The 25,840-nt window shown below is 35.7% G+C and overlaps 1 protein-coding gene across 1 annotated transcript; it reads left to right on the top strand.

Annotated features, from left to right (window-relative positions):
- Nucleotides 1-7,526: 7,526 nt before the first annotated feature.
- Nucleotides 7,527-8,147, top strand: LOC126779783 (uncharacterized). Its single transcript, XM_050503920.1, has one exon. It carries the CDS (start codon nt 7,527-7,529, stop codon nt 8,145-8,147), a length of 621 nt encoding a protein of 206 aa, XP_050359877.1.
- The last annotated feature ends 17,693 nt before the right edge of the window (nt 8,148-25,840 follow it).

Genomic DNA, 25,840 nt, shown 5'->3' with positions numbered 1-25,840 from the left:
CTCTTCTAAAGGTCACGGAGGATGTTCGGGATGGTATGGAGAATAGAATGGTCACCATTTTAGTCTTAATCGACTTCTCCGACGCCTTTAACATGGTTGATCATGATATCGTCCTTGCTATACTCGAGCATCTCAAGTTTTCACCTTCAGTTCTGGAGTGGTTTTCCTCATATCTTGGCGGCCGCAAGCAAGCAATTAGATTGGATCAATCACTCTCTGATTGGTTAGTTCTTCAAACTGGCGTGCCGCAGGGTGGTATTTTAACTCCTTTTATCTCCACTCTGTTTATTAATCTCTTTACAACTTACATCAACTGCTCTTATCATTTTTACGCCGACGACTTGCAGCTCTATTGTCAAACCAAACTGGATGATAGAAATGATGCTGTTGCAACTATTAATAACAATCTGGCTAGTGTAAATACTTGGTCTCGACTTGGTCTAAAATTTGGAATAAAGGTCAATCCATCTAAATGTCAGGCGATCGGTATTGGTAGCTCACACCTTGTCACTAATGTGGGCTTAACATCTTTGCCTCCCGTTCTATTCAATGACATCGATATTCCTTACCGCCATCATGTAAAAGACCTTGGTCTTTATATTGATTCCACATTTAACTGGTCCATGCATATCTCTGAAATCAGACGCTCAGTCACAGCCACGTTTAGGTGCCTCAATCGACTTCGAAATTTCCTTCCCATTAAGACTAAGATATTACTTGTGCAGGCTTTGGTCTTTCCCATAATTGATTATGCGGACGTATGTTCTTCTGACCTTAACGAAATTCATCTGAATAAACTTGACCGTCTCTTAAATAAATCTTTGCGCTTCATCTTCTGTCTTCGTAAGTTCGATCATATTTCTCAGTATCGTGATAAATTAAAATGGTTTACTATTCGACAACGCAGAGACTCCGATTACTATCTTCTTTTTTCTCTATTCACTTTTACCCTCTTTCTCCTGATTATTTGAAAGGGAGGTTCAAATTTTTGTGCGATAATCACAATCGTCAATTGCGCTCTAACAATTCTTACCTTCTTTCTGTTCCTATTCACACTTCTGGTTTCGTTTCTAATTCTTACTCTGTTCAAGCTGTCCGATTATGGAACAAAGTACCTGAGCATATAAGGAAAGCCACCTCTAAACCTTCTTTCAAGTCTCGTCTCCGTGAGCATATCTTGTCAGAAAGCTCCTAGTTCTCTTCATCTTTCACATCTATAATGCATTATTATTCATATGTAATATGTGTATGTGTGTGTGTAAGTATGTATATATGTATATGTATACGTTTATATTATTCATATATTCTTTGTTGTTGTTATATTTGTATGTATGTAAGTAAGAACTACATAGTTATTAGAGTAACAAATTATTAAAAAATAACCTTTAAACCACGCGGTCTGCACGCAATAACCTAAGAAACACGGCACACGTGTTTTATCATACAACCATACACACGGGGCAACTTGAAGATTCCACCGTATCGGAGGATCAGTTAAATTATACCAGAACTGGCTGCCAGGTGAGGATCCGCGGAACCGAACCGTTCCCTCGTCCCAATCCAAGGAGGGTTGAGTCTACGGTTTGTTTACTTTCCTTGAAATTTGAATCGCATCTATTCAGTAATCTCGCAAAATACTTGGGTATATCAAAAATTCGTACCATTGCATATCACTCGCAAGCCAACGGCATGATAGAACGATGGCACAGAACGCTTAAAGCAGCTTTAATGTCACGCGGAAATACCGAGGATTGGGTAAACGAACTGTCCACCGTCTTAGTAGGCTTAAAAGCTAGCTTACGTGACGATACGGGCATATCCGCAGCCGAGTATGAGCCTATGGAACAAGTATAAAACTCCCAGGAGATTTTTTGAGCCGTCGACGCCGAAATCTCCTTTATTACCAAGGCATAACGTAAACATTATTAAACAGTCATACTGGTGGTAGGGCTTTGTGGAAGCTCATCTGAGTAGTACCTACTCAACAGATATTCTACCGCAAAACAGCAGTACTTGGTATTTTTGCGTTCCGGTTTGATGGGTGAGCCAGTGTAAATAAGTCACATACGACATTCCAAAAGAATAAAGACTAAATGAGGTTTAATATCACTACATCCACCCACACTTTAATTTAAAACATAGTCTTGGAAGCGAATAGGAAGTCTGCGCTCTCTATTTGATCTACGTAAATTTTATTCCTCTTCTGTTGAACGAGAGTGACCTACTGTAGTTGGCTGCTCTTCTGTAGATTCATATGCTTCACTTCCAGGTGAAGAAGAATCAATAGAATCGTATGTATTATCTTCCCTTGCTGAATGATTTTCTACATCACTCTATATTTCATTGGAAGATAAACCTCTTCGACTAGCGGTTGATATTTACTGGCGCGATTGAATCTTCGCATAAGAGCATGATCTGAATGAATTAACCAGCTCGGCACAGATACACCATTTGCTGATCTTCTAGTGTGCACAAACATTCTTTCATGCAGCGTGCAATTTGTAGCAGTACAAACAAGAGAACGGATTGAATGTAATGCTTGAGGCAGGGCTAATTTCCAAGTCTGAATAGACATGTTCTTCGAGCGTAATGCTAGTTGTACAGGTTTCCATATAGTAGCGTTAAGGCGTTCTATTTAACCATTCCCTTGAGGGTTGTGTGGTGTAGTTCGACTCGTGGCAATACCACGATTATATAGGAATTGTTTAAAATCGGAAGACAAGAATGCTTTAGCACGATCAGAATGTATAAAACATGGCATACAAAAAATGAGAAAAATTTCATTTAGATGTAATATTTCGTTATCTATCTTGTTAACTTTAAATTACATATCCAGTGTATGTACATACGAAGACCGTAAAAGCCTGTAAATGTCCCACTGCTGGGCTAAAGGCCTCCTCTCACTTTTTTGAGAAGGTTTGGAGCTTATTCCACCACGCTGCTCCAGATACGAAGACCACGCACCGCTATTCACATCGAACTCATTTAATTTGCCAATTGACGTTATTTATTTATTTATTTATTAAGGATCTCCAACAGGGTTACACACGTACGAGTACATTACATCTCGGATCAATATTTTATAATATGTGTGCACCTTCAATTTATAATAACGTTTTCCTAATAAATTTCCTAATAAATAATTATAATAGGGTTTCCCTTTAAACACGCACTTTAATAAAGTTCATCGCTCGTCGCCACCGTAGTATATTGGTACAGACGAAGGTGATCAGCAAAACACAGCGTCTCGTTCAAGAGTTTTGTTTCAACTAATCCCTCATACGAAGCTCCCTACCTACCGACGTTGACTTTATAACAAAAATAAGCATACCCTACAATCACGAAATGACCTATCGTTGTCAACTTGAGTCTGCAGTACCTATACTAGAGTTATTTTATGAAGTAACCAAAGAAATGAGTGCAGAAAAAAATGTCACATCGTCGAAAGTGAGTAACATAAGTCGTATTACAAATCACTTAAAAAGTCGTTTACGAAATGGAAGCACACTTTCAGAAATCAATGCAGAATTGCAAACATTAGACCAAGAAATTGATCGCCCATTCTCTAACATAGAGAATACGGTCATTAACTTTATATACAAACATTAGACCAACAGCTTTAGCTAATTAAAAACAAAACGTAGGAAGAATTAGCCTGTGTAGTGATATTAATTATCATTTAGTCTTTATTATATGGATTTACTAATTAACCATGTTTCATCAAATATAATTACCTATATTAGTGAATATTCTACATATGCAATAGCACTGGCCATAATGGATAAACTGTTTATAAAACCAAAAAATATAATTTTTGCCAGACACAATCTAGTTACGAGAAAATAGAAAATTTAAGAGTCGGTAGAGAACAATTTACAAGCTTTAAAACAATTAGCAAACGAATGTGATTTTAAAAATGTTGATGCAGAAACAAATAAAATGATAATATACGTGAAGCATTTATTTCTGGAGTTCAGTCCAATAAAATAAGGCAACGTCTACTTGAAAATTTAAACTTATCACTTGGTGACGCTTACAATCAAACATTGTCTAGAAGTAGCTGAAGTTATCTCGCAAAATTATAATATCAACGTAAATGCTATTCAAAATAATAGTCCTAAAGCTACTAATCTTGTACGACCAGAAACATCTGAATATGACAATACAAATAGTAATAAACGAGTAACTAATTTTAAACGTAAGTGCTATTTCTGTGGCGATCGCATTCATCTTCGTAAAAATTGTCCAGCACTTGATGTAATTTGCCAAATGTGTGGAAAAAAGGTCATTTCGCTAATGTCTGTCGCAGTAAAAGATATAGTAATGCGGCAACAACTCAGCAATGTGAATCGTCCGCATGCATAATAGCTGTTTCTCCAAGCTCATTAAGAAAAGCAACTCTGCCTGCCTACATAAAAGGAATAAGAGCTCACGTTCTAATCGATACTGGGAGGTCAGTTGGCTTTGTTGATGAGAATTTCTTTAAACGTTGCGGTTTGAAAAGTCGGCCTAATATTAAAAGTATTTCAATGGAATCAACTGATTTTACATCAGTAGTTGCATACCCGCTTCCAAATACAGAAGAAATAATTTCTCAAATATCAAAGTATTTTGTCTTTAGCACAATAGACTTGCAAAGTGCCTATCACCAAGTACCGATACTAGCGACGAGAATTGTCCTTAAAATAGTTGCAGGTGCACCAAGTGTTCCGGTGCACCTGTAACGGGAGTAAAACATCGGGGTTCTGTATTCGGACAATTGCTGACGAAGTCGCGAATGTGTGCGAAAGTGTTCCCGTGGCTTCGCCGCATAGCAACGAGGGACATCTTGGGGTTTTAGTTGGTAAGAGTCCGACATAACTCCCTCGCCTCCCCGGGCGGGGATGGTAAGAAGAAAGAGACATTTAAATACAGACGAAAGATAACAATGAACTTCTTCTGTCCCAGTCGGCGTCCGCGGCCGCGGAAAATAGCTGGACGGAAGTGGCGAAAAGAGCTAAAAAGAAGAAAGGCGCAAACATGAAGAAGATCAAAGCCGCTGATAGTGGCAAGCCCACAAGAAAATTGCGGCTTCCTCGATCGACAGCGTTGGTTATCACTTTGCAGCCTGAAGCCATTGAACAGGGATTGATCTATGCCGAAATATTAACCGATGCTAAAGGCAAGATTAACCTGGCACGTTGCGGCATCAATAGTCTCCGGTTTAAAAAAGCAGCAAGTGGGGCTCGATTTCTTGAAATACCGGGTGCAACGATCGGTGATAAGCAGTTATAATACTAAGTTTGCATCTAACAAACGCAAAACTGATAGGGATTGCCGGACCAATCAGCTATAACAAGTCAACAATACAATTACTTGAGCTCGATTCTATATTACAGAATAAATAAGTAGATCAATATTTATTCACTGCTCACAGTTACCAACGTAATATGTAAATGACAGACTGGCTTCTCAAATTGGGCTATGATGAGACTGAGTTATTACTTAAACGATTAATATAACATTGACCTAACTTATTTATCCTTCCTACCCCATCCCTTCCTTATTATACACTTTATAAATATTTTTTAGGTATATATATTATATTTTGTTTAATTAAATTACATTCTATTTTATGTTTGTATTGAACAAATAATACCTAAATAAATGTGTTGTCGAATTAGAGGAGGTTAGTAGCTACGACACAGTATTATACTATTGTAGTTACTATCATATATATTGTTTATCATATGTATAAATTGTTCAAATTAAATAAATAAATTCAGGCTCTCCCTTCCCAAAATCTACAGACAGTACTTGGATTGGGCAACGACACGCATCGCCGTATACCTTCGTTTAAGTTTACAAGTGTGTAAATTAATGAATACAAAAAACAACAACGGACTCGGCGATCATTTGGACAAGCATAACATGGCGGTGGAGGCGGGCGCCCCGATGGCGCTCGCCGAAACCAACGACTCTGGCATGTCGAAACAACTGGTGGTCCGATTGGAACGACTCTCAGAGTCAGACTCGTCGGCCACCAGCATGGTCTCTTCAAGAGACTCTGCCTGTCGTCGGCGGAAGGGCGAAAAGCGGCCCCGTCCTGATCCATCTTAAACGATGATACGTCTTAAGAGAGGTTTAAAGGTGTGTGTCGAGGTCAGCGCCGTCCAGCGTCCAAAACGACCAAAGCGAAGCATGGCTGTCCAAAAAGCAGCAAACGAAAGGCATTCCGCGTAGGAATGCCCCTCAGCCATCCGCGGAGCCGGCTGCCACACCGAACACGTGGAGCGCTGCTGTTGGGCGGAAAACGAAAAAAGCGGCAAACGAAAAAGGCGGCAAACGGACCTACGAAATGAAATGAAATAACATTTATTATCCAAACAAAAGATATTACTTATAATTGATCTATGTATTTCGCTCAATATTGTAAGCATGCAATTGTAGATACTCTTTTTATAATATATAAATATATACATGTTAAAAGTACTATAACGATATTATACCTTTTTAATAAAATGAACTACGTTATTGGGATAACCTTAAAAAATAATAATTGTAATAAGTAATATTATGTACTTACCTAACCATTGTATAGGTAAGTAAGATGTAGAAGAACCTATGTAAGATTTATAGGCTGTACGGGCCTTCATAAATTGCAAACCGTGCGTAATTGGTTGCATAGGCTGTACGGGCTTACAAAAAAAATATAAACCGTGCGTTAGTTGGTTATATAGGCTGTACAGGCCCTCATTAAAAACCGTGCGTACTAGTAGTATTAGGCTGAACGGGCCTTCCTAAACTTGTACGTAAACGTTGTGTGGGTAGGACGGACCTTCATAAATTTGTAAACCGTTCGTCTCATAGTTGCGTGGTCTGTATAGGCCTCATTTTGCAATGTAAACTATACGTGTAATGTATGTATATACGAGTTACAATCGATTATTTACAATCTACCCGGAGCATACGTAGCTGCTTCTGAAGGAGTCGATGTATTTGCCACATCTATAGAAAAAGTGGACGGATACTTTCTCCCAAAGAAAAAGAAAATTTATGAAAACCATATGTTTCGCCAAATAAAAGAGGAAGAAGGAGAGAAATTCGAGAAGTTTTGGTAAGACTGAGGAACCAAGCTGGAAAATGTGAATTTACAAGCTCGGAAGAACAACTGATTGATCAAATCGTAGAAAAATGTGCATCATCGGAACTCAGGAAAAAGATATTGACAATAGGAGACAGCGTGACACTAGATAGAATAATAATGGAGGCTAATACGTTTGAAGCAGTGGGTTATCAACTGGAAGGTTACGGGCAAATAAAAAACAGAACATCTAACAATTCGCTAGTAAATATGATTAAGAATTATCCAGCTAAACCTAGTCCGAGTAAACATCTAGATAATAAGTGCGGCAGGTACGGGTATAATGCACACATCTTACCAAATCAAGAATGCCCAGGGAAAAGAAAGAAATGTAATTCTTGTGGAAAACAAGGACATTTTAGCGTGCAATGCAGAATTAGATCACAGAAGCGGAAGTTAGAGAATGAGAAAGGAAGACAGGAAACATAAGAGAAATCGAGACGAGAGAAAGATAAATTCTATTGAGGAAGAGAATATTCATTATATCTTCAATGTAAATGATGATGCTACAATTGAATGTACATTGGGAGGAATCAAACTGCGTTTTCTAATAGATTCGGGGTGTAAACTAAATATTATAACAGACAAAACGTGGAAAATGTTGAAACAAAAACGTGTTAACATTTCAAACTACACAAAACGTTCAGACAAAATTTTGTACCCGTATGGCAGTAAAACACCTTTAGGCGTAAAATGGACCCTTCAAACGACTTTGGAGACGAACGGACAGTCTGTGCGAGCGGTTATCTATGTGGTCAATGGTGGATCTAGAGATTTACTTGGAAAAGAAACTGCCATTAGTCTAGGTTTACTGAGACTAGGAACTGAAGTACATGAAATAAAGCAAACACGTAAACCGTTTCCAAAATTCAAGGATGTTTTTGTTGAAATCCCGGTCGATGAAACTTGCAAACCTGTATCACAGCCTTATAGACGGATACCAATTCCTATTGAGAAGAAAGTTGAGCAAAAAATACAGGAATTACTGGACAGTGATATTATTGAGGAGGTGCATGGACCATAACCGTGGATTTCTCAAAAGACTAATTATTGAAATCACTTGCGCTCCAGAATTGTTCCAAAAAATATTGGAAAGAATGTTAACAGGATTAGATGGAGTTGTTAAATTTATTGATAATATTTTAGTTTACGGAGAGAATGAAAAACAACATGACGAACGATTGCAAAGTGTTATGAAGACCTTGAGAGAAAATGACGTGTTACTCAATGAAGCCAAATGTGCATATAAAACACAAAAAATCAATTTCTGGGACATGAACTGACACCAAATGGAATAAAACCACTTAAAAATATATGACGAGCATTGAAGAATTTCGGGTGCCTAAGACAATTGACGAGCTCCAAAGCTTTTTAGGATTGGTAAATTATATTAATAAGTGGCTACCAAACCTTGCAACTATAACGGAACCATTGAAGACGCTGTTGAAATTAAATATAGCAAAAAGGGCTAGTATAGAAGGTCTGTCGAAAGACAAACAGGATTAAGCATTCGATCAATTAAAACAAGCACTGTCTACTATTAAGACACTAGGATATTATGACCCTGATGATGAAACACATGTCATCGCTGATGCAAGTCCGGTTGGATTAGGAGCCGTTTTAATTCAAAAAGATGACAGGGGTCCAAGAATCATTGCTTATGGTAACCGAAAATTGACTGCATTAGAAGGGAAATATAGTCAAACTGAGAAGGAAGCGCTCGCCCTAGTCTGGGCTGTTGAGCATTTTAAAATATGATAATTATAATCATAATTTCATAAAACAACAACAATATAGAAATTTCAATATTTCTTTCATAAATTAATAATAATATATTTTTATGAAATTAGTTTATGTAAAAAAATGCAAATGATTAAAGGAATGCAATTAGTTTGTAACACAATTAACACAATACATTATTTATATGAAAGAATATATAATACAAATAATATATATATTGTATGTTATAATGTGTTAATTTGTAGATTTAATAAATAAATTATTGTTGTTGTTATCTTTGTTGTTGATACTCACATGTCACAGTAATCAAGCAAATTATTGTGATTAGTTAAATTTGATTATATATAATATTTTGTTAACAAAGAATGCTATGAGAGTACTATGTAAACTCCTAAAAATAATAATGCAGCTTTAAATAACGATCTCTTGTCACAAGCATTTTAGGAACAAGTCATTGAATACAAGTATTTCTTCAAGATTCTATGATTGAAAAAGATGATGCTATCTACTAAGAAAAATAATTTCTTAACAGTCCGACTCCTTCTGGTTCACTCCCGTCACATAAATTAACATCTAAAATCGGAACACACACCAAAATGAAACACCGCAAGAAATTCAGAAATTCCTTTCACAATTTACGTTTAAATAAATTAAAGTTTTATATATATTTTTTTATAGCCATGGCTGCTGTTTCTGGTAATAACTTTGCCTTCTCTCCAGTAACTGACGATGAAATGACCGCCTTCACGAATTTCCGCTTAGCCTAAAGGTTGACTGGTAGAGAATGCCTTTAGGCATTAAGTCCGCCTTTTGTCATACTACTCAATGTGGTGGGCAAAAAGTTTTTTAATTAAATAAATAAAATAAACAATAGTTTTACGATGCCAATTCCCTAAAAAAAAATTTAGATTCCTTGTTTATCAAAATGACAGCTAAAGACATGCTATAAGAACGAGGGAAATAAGGAGTATTCGCCTATACACGACCAACACAACATTGGATTCCGCGTAAAAAAATTACTAAAAATCCGAATTCCGTTCCGATTGTTGTGAAAACAAGTTTCGAGGGAAACATAAGTGTATGACTCGTCGGGATTAGAGCGGACACCAGGACACAGGGTTCCCGAAGTACAAGCAGCCAAACTTGGTGATTAACTGCTCCCAGGAGTGTGTTAAATTTCACTAATTTAAAAAACATCGAAAACAGCGAAAGAGAACCTATCCGACGACACCCTCCTCAAAAAGATGGGTAAAGTAACAAAATATTAAAAAATAACCTTAAAACCACGCGGTCTGCACGCGGTAACCTAAGAAACACGGCACACGTGTTTTATCATACAACCGTATGCACGGGGCAACTTTAAGACTCCGCCCCATCGAAGGATCAGTTAAATTATACCAGAACTGGCTGCCAGGTGACGGATCATTCAAACTGGCACAAGAAGACCCTTCCAGAAAACCCCTTTTCAAAAAAAATCTGTCCGTGGGAAACCCCCAGTGTGAGAGCTCAAAGAATTTCAAGCGGGAAAACCCCGGAACGTTACTTAAGACTTCGCCTAATAACCAGGGCAAACTTGCATTCTTATGAGGAAAATAATCACACATGAAATATACTATCAATTACGCTATCATAAAATAATACATTCACATTGCACAAGAAGATGACACTAACTTCAGTTGACAAACATATTTACAATGTTCAAAGTAAATAGTGAAAGATTTCCTGTTAGTTAATGGGGTCTAGCCGCTATGCGTTGCTTTGTTAGTTTTTTATAATATACTTAATTTTTCTATTACTGACTTCATTTGTTTTAAGTTTCTAACTATTGATTTTACTGTATCTGAGACACTTTCTCAGAATTCTTCTATATTAAGTTATGTATGTAGTTATAAGTTCTCATTTTAAGTATTTTTTTTTGTATTGTTTATGCGAAATAAATTTCATTAACAACCACTCATATTAATTTAAAGCAAATATTATAATCAGCTCTTCTAGCAGCTGTTGTTGAAGGACATCACAATCCAGATAATATTGCCTCGGTAAGTATATTAATAATATCCATTAATTTCTGTACGTAACATGTACATATTCACTTAACAATAGTTTATATAGTAACAGGGACAGCCTGTGAATGTCCCACTGCTGGGCCAAGGCCTCCTCTCCCTTTTGAGGAGAAGGTTTGGAGCCTTATTCCACCTCGCTGCTCCAATGAACCCTCATTGGAGGATAATGTGTTAATTTTTAGAATTAATAAATAAATTATTGTTGTTGTTATCTTTGTTGTTGATATACACATGTCACAGTAATCAAGCAAATTATTATGATTCGTTAAATTTGATTATATATAATATTTTGTTAACAAAGAATGCTATGAGAGTACTATGTAAACTCCTAAAAATAATAGTGCAGCTTTAATTAATGACCTTTTATCACAAGCATTTAAGGAACAAGTAATTGAATACAGGTATTTTGATTCTATGATTGAAAGATGATGCTATCTACTAAGAAAAATAATTTCTTAACAGTCCGACTCCTTCTGGTTCCCTCCCATCACATAAACTAACATCTAAAATCGGAACATACACCAAAAGGAAACACCGCAAGTAATTCAGAAATTCCTTTCACAATTTACGTTTAAGTAAATTGAATTTTTATGGTAATTAAAAAAAGGTCGTGAGCAATAATTTTTTCCGATTGAAATATGTTCTTAAAAAATTCAACTGGGACGTAACAAAATGGTGTAAAAAAATTTACTTACAGTTTAAAAGACAAAAATTAAAATGCATAATTACAATACAAATTTGCATGCGATATTTGGATTTGTTGTCGTCTTTTCGAATATGTACTAAGGATAACATAAATCAAAACGTAAATAATAATTAGGCTTTGAATTATTCCGATTTTTCTAGATTTCATAATGATAACGTTTTAAAACTTTTTTTATTTTTTTTTTGGCGTGTAAAACTTTAATTTTTTAACTGCTTTCAACTTTGACCATAGATAATACACTATATACTAATATTATTTGATTAAAGATAACATATAATTTTTAAATATATTTAACGGCTCTGGATACAAGTCATTACAGCCATTATTTTATATAAATTTATATAAAAGGGCGAAAAAATTATACCTCACATAAGTAACTGTAGTTAGCTGAAAATAGATTATTTTTTATTCCTTGAATAAATAAACCCTACAATGTACATTTTTATTTAAGTAAAAAAACTAGCACTTGCATTATTTAAAATAAACGATGGTTTAGAAATAATATCTTCAACTGTAATTTGTATTATCCCTAAATATATACTAGAATAAGTGAATAATTTGTTTGTGTTCTATGTAACTTCGTTAAAAAAATTTTGCATAAATGAAATGCAGTTCAATGAACGATTAATCATTCTCTTATTATTGTATTAATGGAGAGTTCATGGAATCTTTTGTGTGCTAATATTTCATTTATTAAATCAAACTTTATTCCTAAATTTTATGTTGGCTACCTACTGTAGTTGGCTGCTCTTCTGTAGATTCATAAGCTTCACTTTCAGGTGAAGAAGAATCAACAGAATCGTATGTATTGTCTTCCCTTGCTGAACGATTTCCTACATCACTCTATATTTCATTGGAAGATAAATTGTCTTCAGTGAATCTATCAATTTCTCCATTATTTTGACCTAAAATTGCGAATACACCATTTGCTGATCTTCTAATGTGCACAAACATTCTTTCATGCGGCGTGCAATTTGTAGCAGTACAAACAAGAGAACGGATTGAATGTAATGCTTGAGGCAGGACTAATTCCCAAGTCTGAATAGACATGTTCTTCGAGTGTAATGCTAGTTGTACAGCTTTCCATATAGTAGCGTTAAGGCGTTCTAATTGACCATTCCCTTGAGAGTTGTGTTATAGGAATTGTTTAAAATCGGAAGACAAGAATGCTTTAGCACGATCAGAATGTATAAAACAAGGCATACAAAAAATGAGAAAAATTTCATTTAGATGTAATATTTCGTTATCCATCTTGTTAACTTTAAATTACATATCCAGTGTATGTACATACGAAGACCGTAACAGCCTGTAAATGTCCCACTGCTGGGCTAAAGGCCTCCTCTCACTTTTTTGAGAAGGTTTGGAGCTTATTCCACCACGCTTCTCCAGATACGAAGACCACGCACCGCTATTCACATCGAACTCATTTAATTTGCCAATTGACGTTATTTATTTATTTATTTATTTATTTATTTATTAAGGATCTCCAACGGGGGTTACACACGTACGAGTACATTACATCGTGGATCAATATTTTAAAATATGTGTGCTTCTTCAATTAAAGGATAAATAATGATATTTATAATAAACGTTTTCCTAATAAATTTCCTAATAAATAATTATAATAAGGTTTCCCTTTAAACATGCACTTTAATAAAGTTTATCGCTCGTCGCCACTGTAGTATATTGATACAGACGAAGGTGATCAGTAAAATACAGCGTCTCGTTCAAGAGTTTTATTTCGACTAATCCCTCATACGGAGCTCCCTACCTACCGACGTTAAATTTATAATAAAAATAAGTATACCCTTCAACCACGAAATGACCTATCGTTGTCAACTTGAACCTGCAGTACCTATACTAGAGTTATTTTATGAAGTAACCAAAGAAATGAGTGCAGAAAAAAATGTCACATTGTCGAAAGTGAGTCACATAAGCCGTATTATGACAAATCACTTAAAAGTCGTTTACGAGGAGGAAGCACACTCAAAAATCAATGCAGTATTGCAAACATTAGACCAAGAAATTGATCACCGATTCTCTAACATAGAGAATACGGTCATTAACGCTCAAGACACTATCTTTGATCCTAGATTTAAACAAAAAGGGTTTAAAGACCAAAAATATTATGAAAGAGCTTTAGCTAATTAAAAACAAAACGTAGGAAGAATTAGCCTGTGTAGTGACATCAAACCTCATTTAGTCTTTATTCTTTTATAATGTCATATGTCACTTATTTACTTATTATGTGGTATAAAACCTTCAAGTCAAGGTTTTGTCTTATTACAATTTATTCCATATAATTATTTATTGTTCATACTAAATGGGTAAATACTTAAGACCTGATCGTTTAGACGTTGATCCCTCCGATAATTCCGCAGCTAAACATGGGGAACATTAGAAACGAACATTTGAAAGCTTTCTATCGCCTTCTGATTTACTTCACACGACTGAAAAGGTACTCACTACTCATAAAAAATTGGATTTACTAATTAACCATGTTTCATCAAATATATTTACCTATATAAGTGAATATTCTACATATGCAATAGCACTGGCCATAATGGATAAACTATTTATAAAACCAAAAAATATAATTATTTCCAGACACGTTCTAGCTACGAGAAAACAGAAAATTGAAGAGTGGATAGAGAATTATTTATAAGCTTTAAAACAATTAGCGAAAGAATGTGATTTTAAAATAATAATCCTGAAGCTACTACTCTTGTACGACCAGAAACACCTGAATATGACAGTACAAATAGTAATAAAAGAGTAACTAATTTTAAACGGAAGTGCTTTTTCTGTGGCGATCGCATTCATCTTCGTAAAAATTGTCCAGCACTTGATGTAATTTGCCAAATGTGTGGAAAAAAGGCCATTTCGCTAATGTCTGTCGCAGTAAAAGATATAGTAATGCGGCAACAACTGAGCTTCCTGATAGTGACGGCAAAAAAGGTAATGGATGCTGCTCGATCCCAGGCCACTGCACTGCTACAGGTGAATCGAGCAGGGCCACATGGGGGCTAAGTGCGACAGGGAGGTCGACCGCAGTCGTCGGTGCTACCGCTGCATTCAGCCCGATCACAAGGCTCGAGAGTGCACCGTCGCCGAAGCGAGCTGCGTGGTCTGCACGGGCGCCGGTAAGCCAACGATTCATGCCGCTGGCAGCAAAGGGTGCCAGAGCGGGAAAAAAGCCGCACCAAAGAAGTGGATGAAGTACCTGCAACTCGTCCTCGACTCGACTGTAGGTGGAAGTTCGAAGAGCATTTCCGGCGCTTGGCACCAAAGTTGATGTTAAACTCTACAAAATAGAATAGAAAAATATTACAAAACTACGATTTTTTAACATCTTCTAAAATTATCTACAAAGAAACAAAAATACTGAACATTAAGCACCTATTCACGTATAACACATGTACCCTTATATAGAAAATAACTCAAAAACTAATTCGTTCGCACAAACAAATATAAAACATGTCAAGCCAGTCACATTATCTATTGTGAAAACGAATTATGGCAAGAATCATTTAACATGTAGAGGGCCGCAATTATACAACAATATTCGGAAATATGTAAAAGAAGCAAGTTCTCTCAACAGTTTTAAAAATAAACTAATAACTTATTTTAATTATAATAATGAAACACTGTATTAAGAAGTCTTTTAATTTGGACCGGTGCCTTAAAACAATGAACTTGCTTCTTTGTAGTCGATAACTTTTTTTCAATCTACCGGCACAGTGTAAATATTAAATAATTATATTATTGTTCCCATGTAAGTGACTAATGTCTTAATGAGCAATAAAGTTCTTTAAACCAAAAAATACCTAAGCGCCGTAAATATTTACTTTTATCCAACGAATATGAATTAGCAGTGCTGGTTTTTGAAACGTTATGCCCATGGCCGTCTGATACTAAAATAAATATAAAAGATCAATGAAACTGGGCCACGCTTTTGTTCACCCAAGAGCTATTGCCTATTTAGCCCCAAGGGTGAGTCTAGCGGCGCAAACAGAGATCAGTGCGTCTTGGGTACAATGCCACCATCTCAATCTTCTAGACGGCGTGTTTGGTCTATAAATTTGTAATATATAGTTTATTTTAGTTTTAGTTCTAGACTATACTAAAAAACATCCATTTTGAACCCCATATGGTTCGTAAACACCCAAAAAATTTACCGCCTGGTTCATCATCAGAGAGCGAGGAAGAATTATACAATCAAATTAAAAAAAACGGTAGAAGCAATACCAAACAAACTCTTTTTACTGCTGAATTCATTTTTCTTGAAGTCCAACTAAAGGGCGTTAAAGCTGTACTTGGGGTAATTTATTGCCACCCAACCTGCGATTACTTTAATTTATTAGAACCTGTCCTTGAATCTCTCTCTTCGGATTACTCACACATTATTATCATGGGAGATTTGAACACTGACCTTTTAAAATCTAATACTCGCTCTCTTCGACTCTCTAACTTTGTAAATTCAATCGATCTGTACATTCTTCCGAATTATGATATGTCCTATATATCATAATTCGGATGCGCCTGATTCTTGGTTAGACGTAACTTTCATTTCCTCTATTGATGATGTTTTTAAATACGGACAATTATTGGCTCCCGGCTTTTCTCGACATGACCTCTTGTATTTGGAATATAAACTGAAACCCCCTAAAATGAAACCTCCAATTGTTTGGATGCGCAATTTTGCTAAAATCGAACATGAAGTTATTAAAGGAACGCTAACTTACAAGACTTATCCCTGGTATACAGTTCTTCGTCACTTGATGATAAAGTCTCCCATTTTAACTCGTCCATATTATCACTGTTCTATAAACATGCTCTACTTAGACCTATTAAGATAAGATGGCCACCTGCACCGTGGATAAAAAATGAGGTGCGTATGGCCATGACACGTCGTGATCGCGCTTTCCGGAGATAAAAAACGACAGAAGTGCTAAAAATTGGGAATTATATAAAGTTGCTCGTAACACGTGTAATATGATGGTGAGAACAGCAAGGCGCCACTACTGTCACAGTAATATCTCCAATGCTTCTACGGCCACTGTATGGAAGTTCCTTCAAACCATGGGCCTTAACAAGCGTAAAGGAAAAATTGTTCTCTCATCACTTTCACCCAATGATTTAAATCAACATTCTTCCTCGACCACGCTTTTAAACTTAGATATGAAATGAATGACGATTTCCGAAATTAGAGCCATGGCTGCTGTTTCTGGTAATAACTTTGCCTTCTCTCCAGTAACTGACAATGAAATGACCGCCTTCACGAATTTCCGCTTAGCTTAAAGGTTGACTGGTAGAGAATGCCTTTAGGCATTAAGTCCGCCTTTTGTCATACTACTCAATGTGGTGGGCAAAAAGTTTTTTAATTAAATAAATAAAATAAACAATAGTTTTACGATGCCAATTCCCTAAAAAAAAAATTTAGATTCCTTGTTTATCAAAATGACAGCTAAAGACATGCTATAAGAACGAGGGAAATAAGGAGTATTCGCTTATACACGACCAACACAACATTGGATTCTGCGTAAAAAAATTCCGAATTCTGTTCCGATTGTTGTGAAAACAAGTTTCGAGGGAAACATAAGTGTATGACTCGTCGGGATTAGAGTGGTCAACGCACCAGGACACAGGGTTCCCGAAGTACAAGCAGCCAAACTTGGTGATTAACTGCTCCCAGGAGTGTGTTAAATTTCACTAATTTAAAAAACATCGAAAACAGCGAAAGAGAACCTATCCGACGACACCCTCCTCAAAAAGATGGGTAAAGTAACAAAATATTAAAAAAATAACCTTAAAACCACGCGGTCTGCACGCGGTAACCTAAGAAACACGGCACACGTGTTTTATCATACAAACGTATGCACGGGGCAACTTTAAGACTCCGCCCCATCGAAGGATCAGTTAAATTATACCAGAACTGGCTGCCAGGTGACGGATCATTCAAACCGGCACAAGAAGACCCTTCCAGAAAACCCCTTTTCAAAAAAAATCTGTCCGGGGGAAACCCCCAGTGTGAGAGCTCAAAGAATTTCAAGCGGGAAAACCCCGGAACGTTACTTAAGACTTCGCCTAATAACCAGGGCAAACTTGCATTCTTATGAGGAAAATAATCACACATGAAATATACTATCAATTACGCTATCATAAAATAATACATTCACATTGCACAAGAAGATGACACTAACTTCAGTTGACAAACATATATACAATGTTATAATATACTTAATTTTTCTATTACTGACTTCATTTGTTTTAAGTTTCTAACTATTGATTTTACTGTATCTGAGACACTTTCTCAGAATTCTTCTATATTAAGTTATGTATGTAGTTATAAGTTCTCATTTTAAGTATTTTTTTTTGTATTCTTTATGCGAAATAAATTTCATTAACAACCACTCATATTAATTTAAAGCAAATATTATATTCAGCTCTTCTAGCAGCTGTTGTTGAAGGACATCACAATCCAGATAATATTGCCTCGGTAAGTATATTAATAATATCCATTAATTTCTGTACGTAACATGTACATATTCACTTAACAATAGTTTATATAGTAACAGGGACAGCCTGTGAATGTCCCACTGCTGGGCCAAGGTCTCCTCTCCCTTTTGAGGAGAAGGTTTGGAGCCTTATTCCACCTCGCTGCTCCAATGAACCCTCATTGGAGGATAATGTGTTAATTTGTAGAATTAATAAATAAATTATTGTTGTTGTTATCTTTGTTGTTGATATACACATGTCACAGTAATCAAGCAAATTATTATGATTAGTTAAATTTGATTATATATAATATTTTGTTAACAAAGAATGCTATGAGAGTACTATGTAAACTCCTAAAAATAATAGTGCAGCTTTAATTAATGACCTTTTATCACAAGCATTTATAGAACAAGTAATTGAATACAGGTATTTTGATTCTATGATTGAAAGATGATGCTCTACTAAGAAAAATAATTTCTTAACAGTCCGACTCCTTCTGGTTCCCTCCCATCACATAAACTAACATCTAAAATAGGAACATACACCACAAGGAAACACCGCAAGAAATTCAGAAATTCCTTTCACAATTTACGTTTAAATAAATTGAATTTTTATGGTAGTTAAAAAAGGTCTTGAGCAATAATTTTTTTCGATTGAAATATGTTCTTAAAAAACTCAACTGGGATATTGTAACAAAATGGTGTAAAAAAATTTACTTACAGTTTAAAAGACAAAAATTAAAATGCATAATTACAATACAAATTTGCATGCGATATTTGGATTTGTTGTCGTCTTTTCGAATATGTACTAAGGATAACATAAATCAAAACGTAAATAATAATTAGGCTTTGAATTATTCCGATTTCATAGATTTCATAATGATAACGTTTTAAAACTTTTTTTATTTTTTTTTTGGCGTGTAAAACTTTAAGTTTTTAACTGTTTTCAACTTTGACCATAGATAATACACTATATACTAATAATATTTGATTAAAGATAAAATATAATTTTTAAATATATTTAACGGCTCTGGATACAAGTCATTATAGCCATTATTTTATATAAATTTATATAAAAGGGCGAAAAAATTATACCTCACATAAGTAACTGTAGTTAGCTGAAAATAGATTATTTTTTATTCCTTGAATAAATAAAGCCTACTATGTACATTTTTATTTAAATAAAAAAACTAGCACTTGCATTATTTAAAATAAACGATGGCTTAGAAATAATATCTTCAACTGTAATTTGTATTATCCCTAAATATATACTAGAATAAGTGAATAATTTGTTTTTGTTCTATGTAACTTCGTTAAAAAAATTTTGCATAAATGAAATGCAGTTCAATGAACGATTAATCATTATCTTATTATTGTATTAATGGAGAGTTCATGGAATCTTTTGTGTGCTAATATTTCATTTATTAAATCAAACTTTATTCCTAAATTTTATTCCTCTTCTGTTGAACGAGAGTGACCTACTGTAGTTGGCTGCTCTTCTGTAGATTCATAAGCTTCACTTCCAGGTGAAGAAGAATCAACAGAATCGTATGTATTGTCTTCCCTTGCTGAATGATTTCCTACATCACTCTATATTTCATTGGAAGATAAATTGTCTTCAGTGAATCTATCAATTTCTCCATTATTTTGACCTAAAATTGCGATTAAATTGCGATTTGACACAGTAGTTTCTCTACCATCTGACAAACGAACGTGAGAGTAAACTTAATTTACGTGAAGCAATTCCACCTCTTCAACTAGCGGTTGATATTTACTGGCGCGATTAAATCTTCGCATAAGAGCATGATCTGAATGAATTAACCAGCTCGACACAGATACACCATTTGCTGATCTTCTAATGTGCACAAACATTCTTTCATGCGACGTGCAATTAGTAGCAGTACAAACAAGAGAACGGATTGAATGTAATGCTTGAGGCAGGACTAATTCCCAAGTCTGAATAGACATGTTCTTCGAGTGTAATGCTAGTTGTACAGCTTTCCATATAGTAGCGTTAAGGCGTTCTAATTGACCCTTGAGAGTTGTGTTATAGGAATTGTTTAAAATCGGAAGACAAGAATGCTTTAGCACGATCAGAATGTATAAAACAAGGCATACAAAAAATGAGAAAAATTTCATTTAGATGTAATATTTCGTTATCCATCTTGTTAACATTAAATTACATATCCAGTGTATGTACATACGTAACAGCCTGTAAATGTCCCACTGCTGGGCTAAAGGCCTCCTCTCACTTTTTTGAGAAGGTTTGGAGCTTATTCCACCACGCTTCTCCAGATACGAAGACCACGCACCGCTATTCACATCGAACTCATTTAATTTGCCAATTGACGTTATTTATTTATTTATTGAGGATCTCCAACAGAGGTTACACACTAACGAGTACATTAAATCGTGGACCTATATTTTAAAATATGTGTGCTCCTTCAATTAAAGGAGACCACAGCAAGCACACAAATAATGATATTTATAATAACGTTTTCCTAATAAATAATTATAATAAGGTTTCCCTTTAAACACGCACTTTAATAAAGTTTATCGCTCGTCGCCACCGTAGTATATTGGTACAGACGAAGGTGATCAGCAAAACACAGCGTCTCGTTCAAGAGTTTTCTTTCGACTAATCCCTCATACGAAGCTCCCTACCTACCGACGTTAAGTTTATAATAAAAATAAGTATACCCTTCAACCACGAAATGACCTATCGTTGTCAACTTGAATCAGCAGTACCTATACTAGAGTTAGATTATGAAGTAACCAAAGAAATGAGTGCAGAAAAAAATGTCACATTGTCGAAAGTGAGTCACATAAGCCGTATTATGACAAATCACTTAAAAAGTCGTTTACTAGGTGGAAGCACACTCAGAAATCAATGCAGTATTGCAAACATTAGACCAAGAAATTGATCGCCGATTCTCTAACATAGAAAATACGGTCATTAACGCTCAAGACCCTATCTTTGATCTTAGATTTAAACAAAAAGGGTTTAAAGACCAAAAATATTATGAAAGAGCTTTAGCTAATTAAAAACAAAACGTAGGAAGAATTAGCCTGTGTAGTGATATTAATTATCATTTAGTCTTTATTCTTTTATAATGTCATATATCACTAATTTACTTATTATGTGGAATAAAACTTTCAAATCAAGGTTTTATCTTATTACAATTTATTCCTTATAATTATTTATTGTTCATACAAAATGGATAAATACTTAAGACCTGATCGTTTAGACGTTGATCCCTCCGATAATTCCACAGCGAAACATTGGGAACATTAGAAAAAAACATTTGAAAGCTTTCTATCGTCTTCTGATTTACTTCACACAACTGAAAAGGTACTCACTACTCATAAAAAATTGGATTTCCTAATTAACCATGTTTGACTATATAAGTGAATGTTCTACTTATGAAACGGCACTGGCCATAATGGATAAACTGTTTATAAAACCAAAATATATAATTTTTGCCAGACACAATCTAGCTACGAGAAAATAGAAAATGTAAGAGACGGTAGAGAACAATGTACAAGCTTTAAAACAATTAGCGAACGAATGTGATTTTAAAAATGTTGATGCAGAAACAAATAAAATGATAATATACGTGAAGCATTTATTTCCGGAGTTCAGTCCAATAAAATAAGGCGACGTCTACTTGAAAATTTAAACTTATCACTTGGTGACGCTTACAATCAAGCATCGTCTAGAAGTAGCTGAAGTTAGCTCGCAAAAGTATAATATCAGCGTAAATGCTATTCAAAATAATAATCCTAAAGCTACTAATCTTTTACGACCAGAAACATCTGAATATGACAATACAAATAGTAATAAACGAGTAACTAATTTTAAGCGGAAGTGCTATTTCTGTGGCGATCGCATTCATCTTCATAAAAATTGTCCGGCACTTGATGTAATTTGCCAAATGTATGGAAAAAAGGTCATTTCACTAATGTCTGTCGCAGTAAAAGATATAGTAATGCGGCAACAACTGAGCAATGTGAATCGTCTGCATGCATAATAGCTGTTTCTCCAAGTTCATTAAGAAAAGCAACTCTGCCTTCCTACATAAAAGGAATAAGAGCACACGTTCTAATCGATACTGGGAGGTCAGTTGGCTTTATTGATGAGAATTTCTTTAAACGTTGCGGTTTGAAAAGTCGGCCTAGTATTAAAAGTATTTCAATGGAATCAACTGATTTTACATCAGTAGTTGAGGGTGAAATACTGTACCAGGTAGAATAGGAGACCACGATTATGAAGGTTTAAATTTACGTATTGTAAAATATATGTGCTATGTGCTGATTTAATAATAGGTCATAGGTTGATATACTGGAAAAACATTCTTTTCTAGAGTTTTCATTTGGTGGATCTAAAGAACCGAATAAAGTTTGTAATGTAGCACAAGCATCAATCTCTGTTTCTGTCATCGGTTCCTTTATTTGCAAATATATCTCCCGAATGCAGGCCAATAGCAATGAAATCTCGCCGATTTAGTCAATATTATAAACATTTTATTGTTCAAGAAATTCGAAAGCTTTTACCTGATGGTATAATTGAAGAGAATACTTCGTCTTGGCAAGCTCAGATCTTAATAACAAAAAATGAAAATCATACAAAACGTCTTGTTATAGACTATTCACAAACAATAAATAAATATACACAATTGGATGCATACCCGCTTCCAAATTTAGAAGAAATAATTTCTCAAATATCGAAGTATTTTGTATTTAGCACAATAGACTCGCAAAATGCCTATCACCAAGTACCGATACTAGCGACGAGAATTGTCCTTAAAATAGTTGGAGGTGCACCAAGTGTTCCGGTGCACCTGTAACGGGAGTAAAACATAGCGGTTCTGTATTCGGACAATTGCTGACGAAGTCGCGAATGTGTGCGAAAGCGTTCCCGTGGCTTCGCCGCATAGCAACGAGAGGGACATCTTGGGGTTTTAGTTGGTAAGAGTCCGACAAAACTCCCTCGCCTCCCCGGGCGAGGATGGTAAGAAGAAAGAGACATTTAAATACAGACGAAAGATAACAATGAACTTCTTCTGTCCCAGTCGGCGTCCGCGGCCGCGGAAAATAGCTGGACGGAAGTGGCGAAAAGAGCTAAAAAAAAGTAAGGCGCAAACATGAAGAAGACCAAAGCCGCTGATAGTGGCAAGCCTACTAGCAAATTGCGGCTTCCTCGATCGACTTGCGGCGGTGGTTATCACTTTGCAGCCTGAAGCCATTGAACAGGGATTGATCTATGCCGAAATATTAGCCGATGCTAAAGGCAAGATTAACCTGGCACGTTGCGGCATCAATAGTCTCCGGTTTAAAAAAGCAGCAAGTGGGGCTCGATTTCTTGAAATACCGGGTACAACGATCGGTGATAAGCAATTATAATACAAAGTTTGCATCTAACAAACGCAAAACTGATAGGGATTGCCGGACCAATCAGCTATAACAAGTCAACAATACAATTACTTGAGCTCGATTCTATATTACAGAATAAATAAGTAGATCAATATTTACTCACTCACTCACAGTTACCAACGTAAAATGCAAATGACCAACTGGCTTCTCAAATGTGTGTGTCGAGGTCAGCGCCTCCAGCGTCCAAAACGACCAAAGCGAAGCATGGCTGTCCAAAACGCGGCACCGCGTAGGAATGCCCCTCAGCCATCCGCGGAGACGGCTGCCACACCGAACACGTGGAGCGCTGCTGTTGGGCGGAAAACGAAAAAAGCGGCAAACGAAAAAGGCGGCAAACGGACCTACTAAATGAAATAAAATAACATTTATTATCCAAACAAAAGATATTACTTATAATTGATCTATGTATTTCGCTCAATATTGTAAGCATGCAATTGTAGATACATTTTTTTTATATTCTATAAATATATACATGTTAAAAGTACTATAACGATATTATACCTTTTTAATAAAATGAACTACGTTATTGGGATAACCTTAAAAAATAATAATAGTAATAATTAATATTATGTACTTACCTAACCATTGTATAGGTAAGTAAGATGTAGAAGAACCTATGTAAGATTTATAGGCCGTACGGGCCTTCATAAATTGCAAACCGTGCGTAATTGGTTGCATAGGCTGTACGGGCTTACAAAAAAAATATAAACCGTGCGTTAGTTGGTTATATAGGCTGTACAGGCCCTCATTAAAAACCGTGCGTACTAGTAGTATTAGGCTGTACGGGCCTTCCTAAACTTAAAACTGTAAACCGTACGTAAACGTAGTGTGGGTAGGACGGACCTTCATAAATTTGTAAACCGTTCGTCTCATAGTTGCGTGGTCTGTATAGGCCTCATTTTGCAATGTAAACTATACGTGTAATGTATGTATATACGAGTTACAATCGATTATTTACAATCTACCCGGAGCATACGTAGCTGCTTCTGAAGGAGTCGATGTATTTGCCACATCTATAGAAAAAGTGGACGGATACTTTCTCCCAAAGAAAAAGAAAATTTATGAAAACCATATGTTTCGCCAAATAAAAGAGGAAGAAGGAGAGAAATTCGAGAAGTTTGTGGTAAGACTGAGGAACCAAGCTGGAAAATGTGAATTTACAAGCTCGGAAGAACAACTGATTGATTAAATCGTGGAAAAATGTGCATCATCGGAACTCAGGAAAAAGATTTTGACAATAGAAGACAGCGTGACACTAGACAGAATATATAAATAATGCAGGCTAATACGTTGGAAGTAGTGGGTTATCAACTGGAAAGTTACGGGCAAATAAAAAGCACGACATCTAACAATTCCCAAGTAAATATGATTAAGAATTATCCAGCTAAACCTAGTCCGAGTAAACATCTAGATAATAAATGCGGCAGGTGCGGGTATAATGCACACATCTTACCAAATCAAGAATGCCCAGCGAAAAGAAAGAAATGTAATTCTTGTGGAAAACAAGGACATTTTAGCGTGCAATGCAGAATTAGATCACAGAAGCGGAAGTTAGAGAATGAGAAAGAGGAAGACAGGATACATAAGAGAAATCGAGACGAGAGAAAGATAAATTCTATTGAGGAAGAGAATATTCATTATATCTTCAATGTGAATGATGATGCTACAATTGAATGTACATTGGGAGGAATCAAACTGCGTTTTCTAATAGATTCGAGGTGTAAACTAAATATTATAACAGACAAAACGTGGGAAATGTTGAAACAAAAACGTGTTAACATTTCAAACTACACAAAACGTTCAGACAAAATTTTGTACCCGTATGGCAGTAAAACACCTTTAGGCGTAAAAGGGACCCTTCAAACGACTTTGGAGACGAACGGACAGTCTGTGCGAGCGGTTATCTATGTGGTCAATGGTGGATCTAGAGATTTACTTGGAAAAGAAACTGCCATTAGTCTAGGTTTACTGAGACTAGAAACTGGAGTACATGAAATAAAGCAAACAGGTAAACCGTTTCCAAAATTCAAGGACGTTTTTGTTGAAATCCCGGTCGATGAAACTTGTAAACCTGTATCACAGCCTTATAGAAGGATACCAATTCCTATTGAGAAGAAAGTTGAGCAAAAAATACAGGAATTACTGGACAGTGCTATTATTGAGGAGGTGCATGGACCATCACCGTGGATTTCTCCAGTGGTGCCTATACTAAAGGACAATGATGACTTACGATTGTGTATCGATATGCGACGCATTTACTTAGCAATAATGAGGTAAA

The sequence above is a fragment of the Nymphalis io genome, chromosome 29 (assembly GCF_905147045.1).
Source record: "Nymphalis io chromosome 29, ilAglIoxx1.1, whole genome shotgun sequence".
NCBI classification, from domain to species: domain Eukaryota; kingdom Metazoa; phylum Arthropoda; class Insecta; order Lepidoptera; family Nymphalidae; genus Nymphalis; species Nymphalis io.
The sequence above is the reverse complement of the archived record's forward strand: the minus strand, read 5'-3'. Positions and strand labels throughout refer to the sequence as shown.

Excerpts from the sequence above, each read along its gene's own strand:
- LOC126779783 (XM_050503920.1), top strand. The coding sequence starts at position 7,527 with ATGAGAAAGGAAGACAGGAAACATAAGAGAAATCGAGACGAGAGAAAG.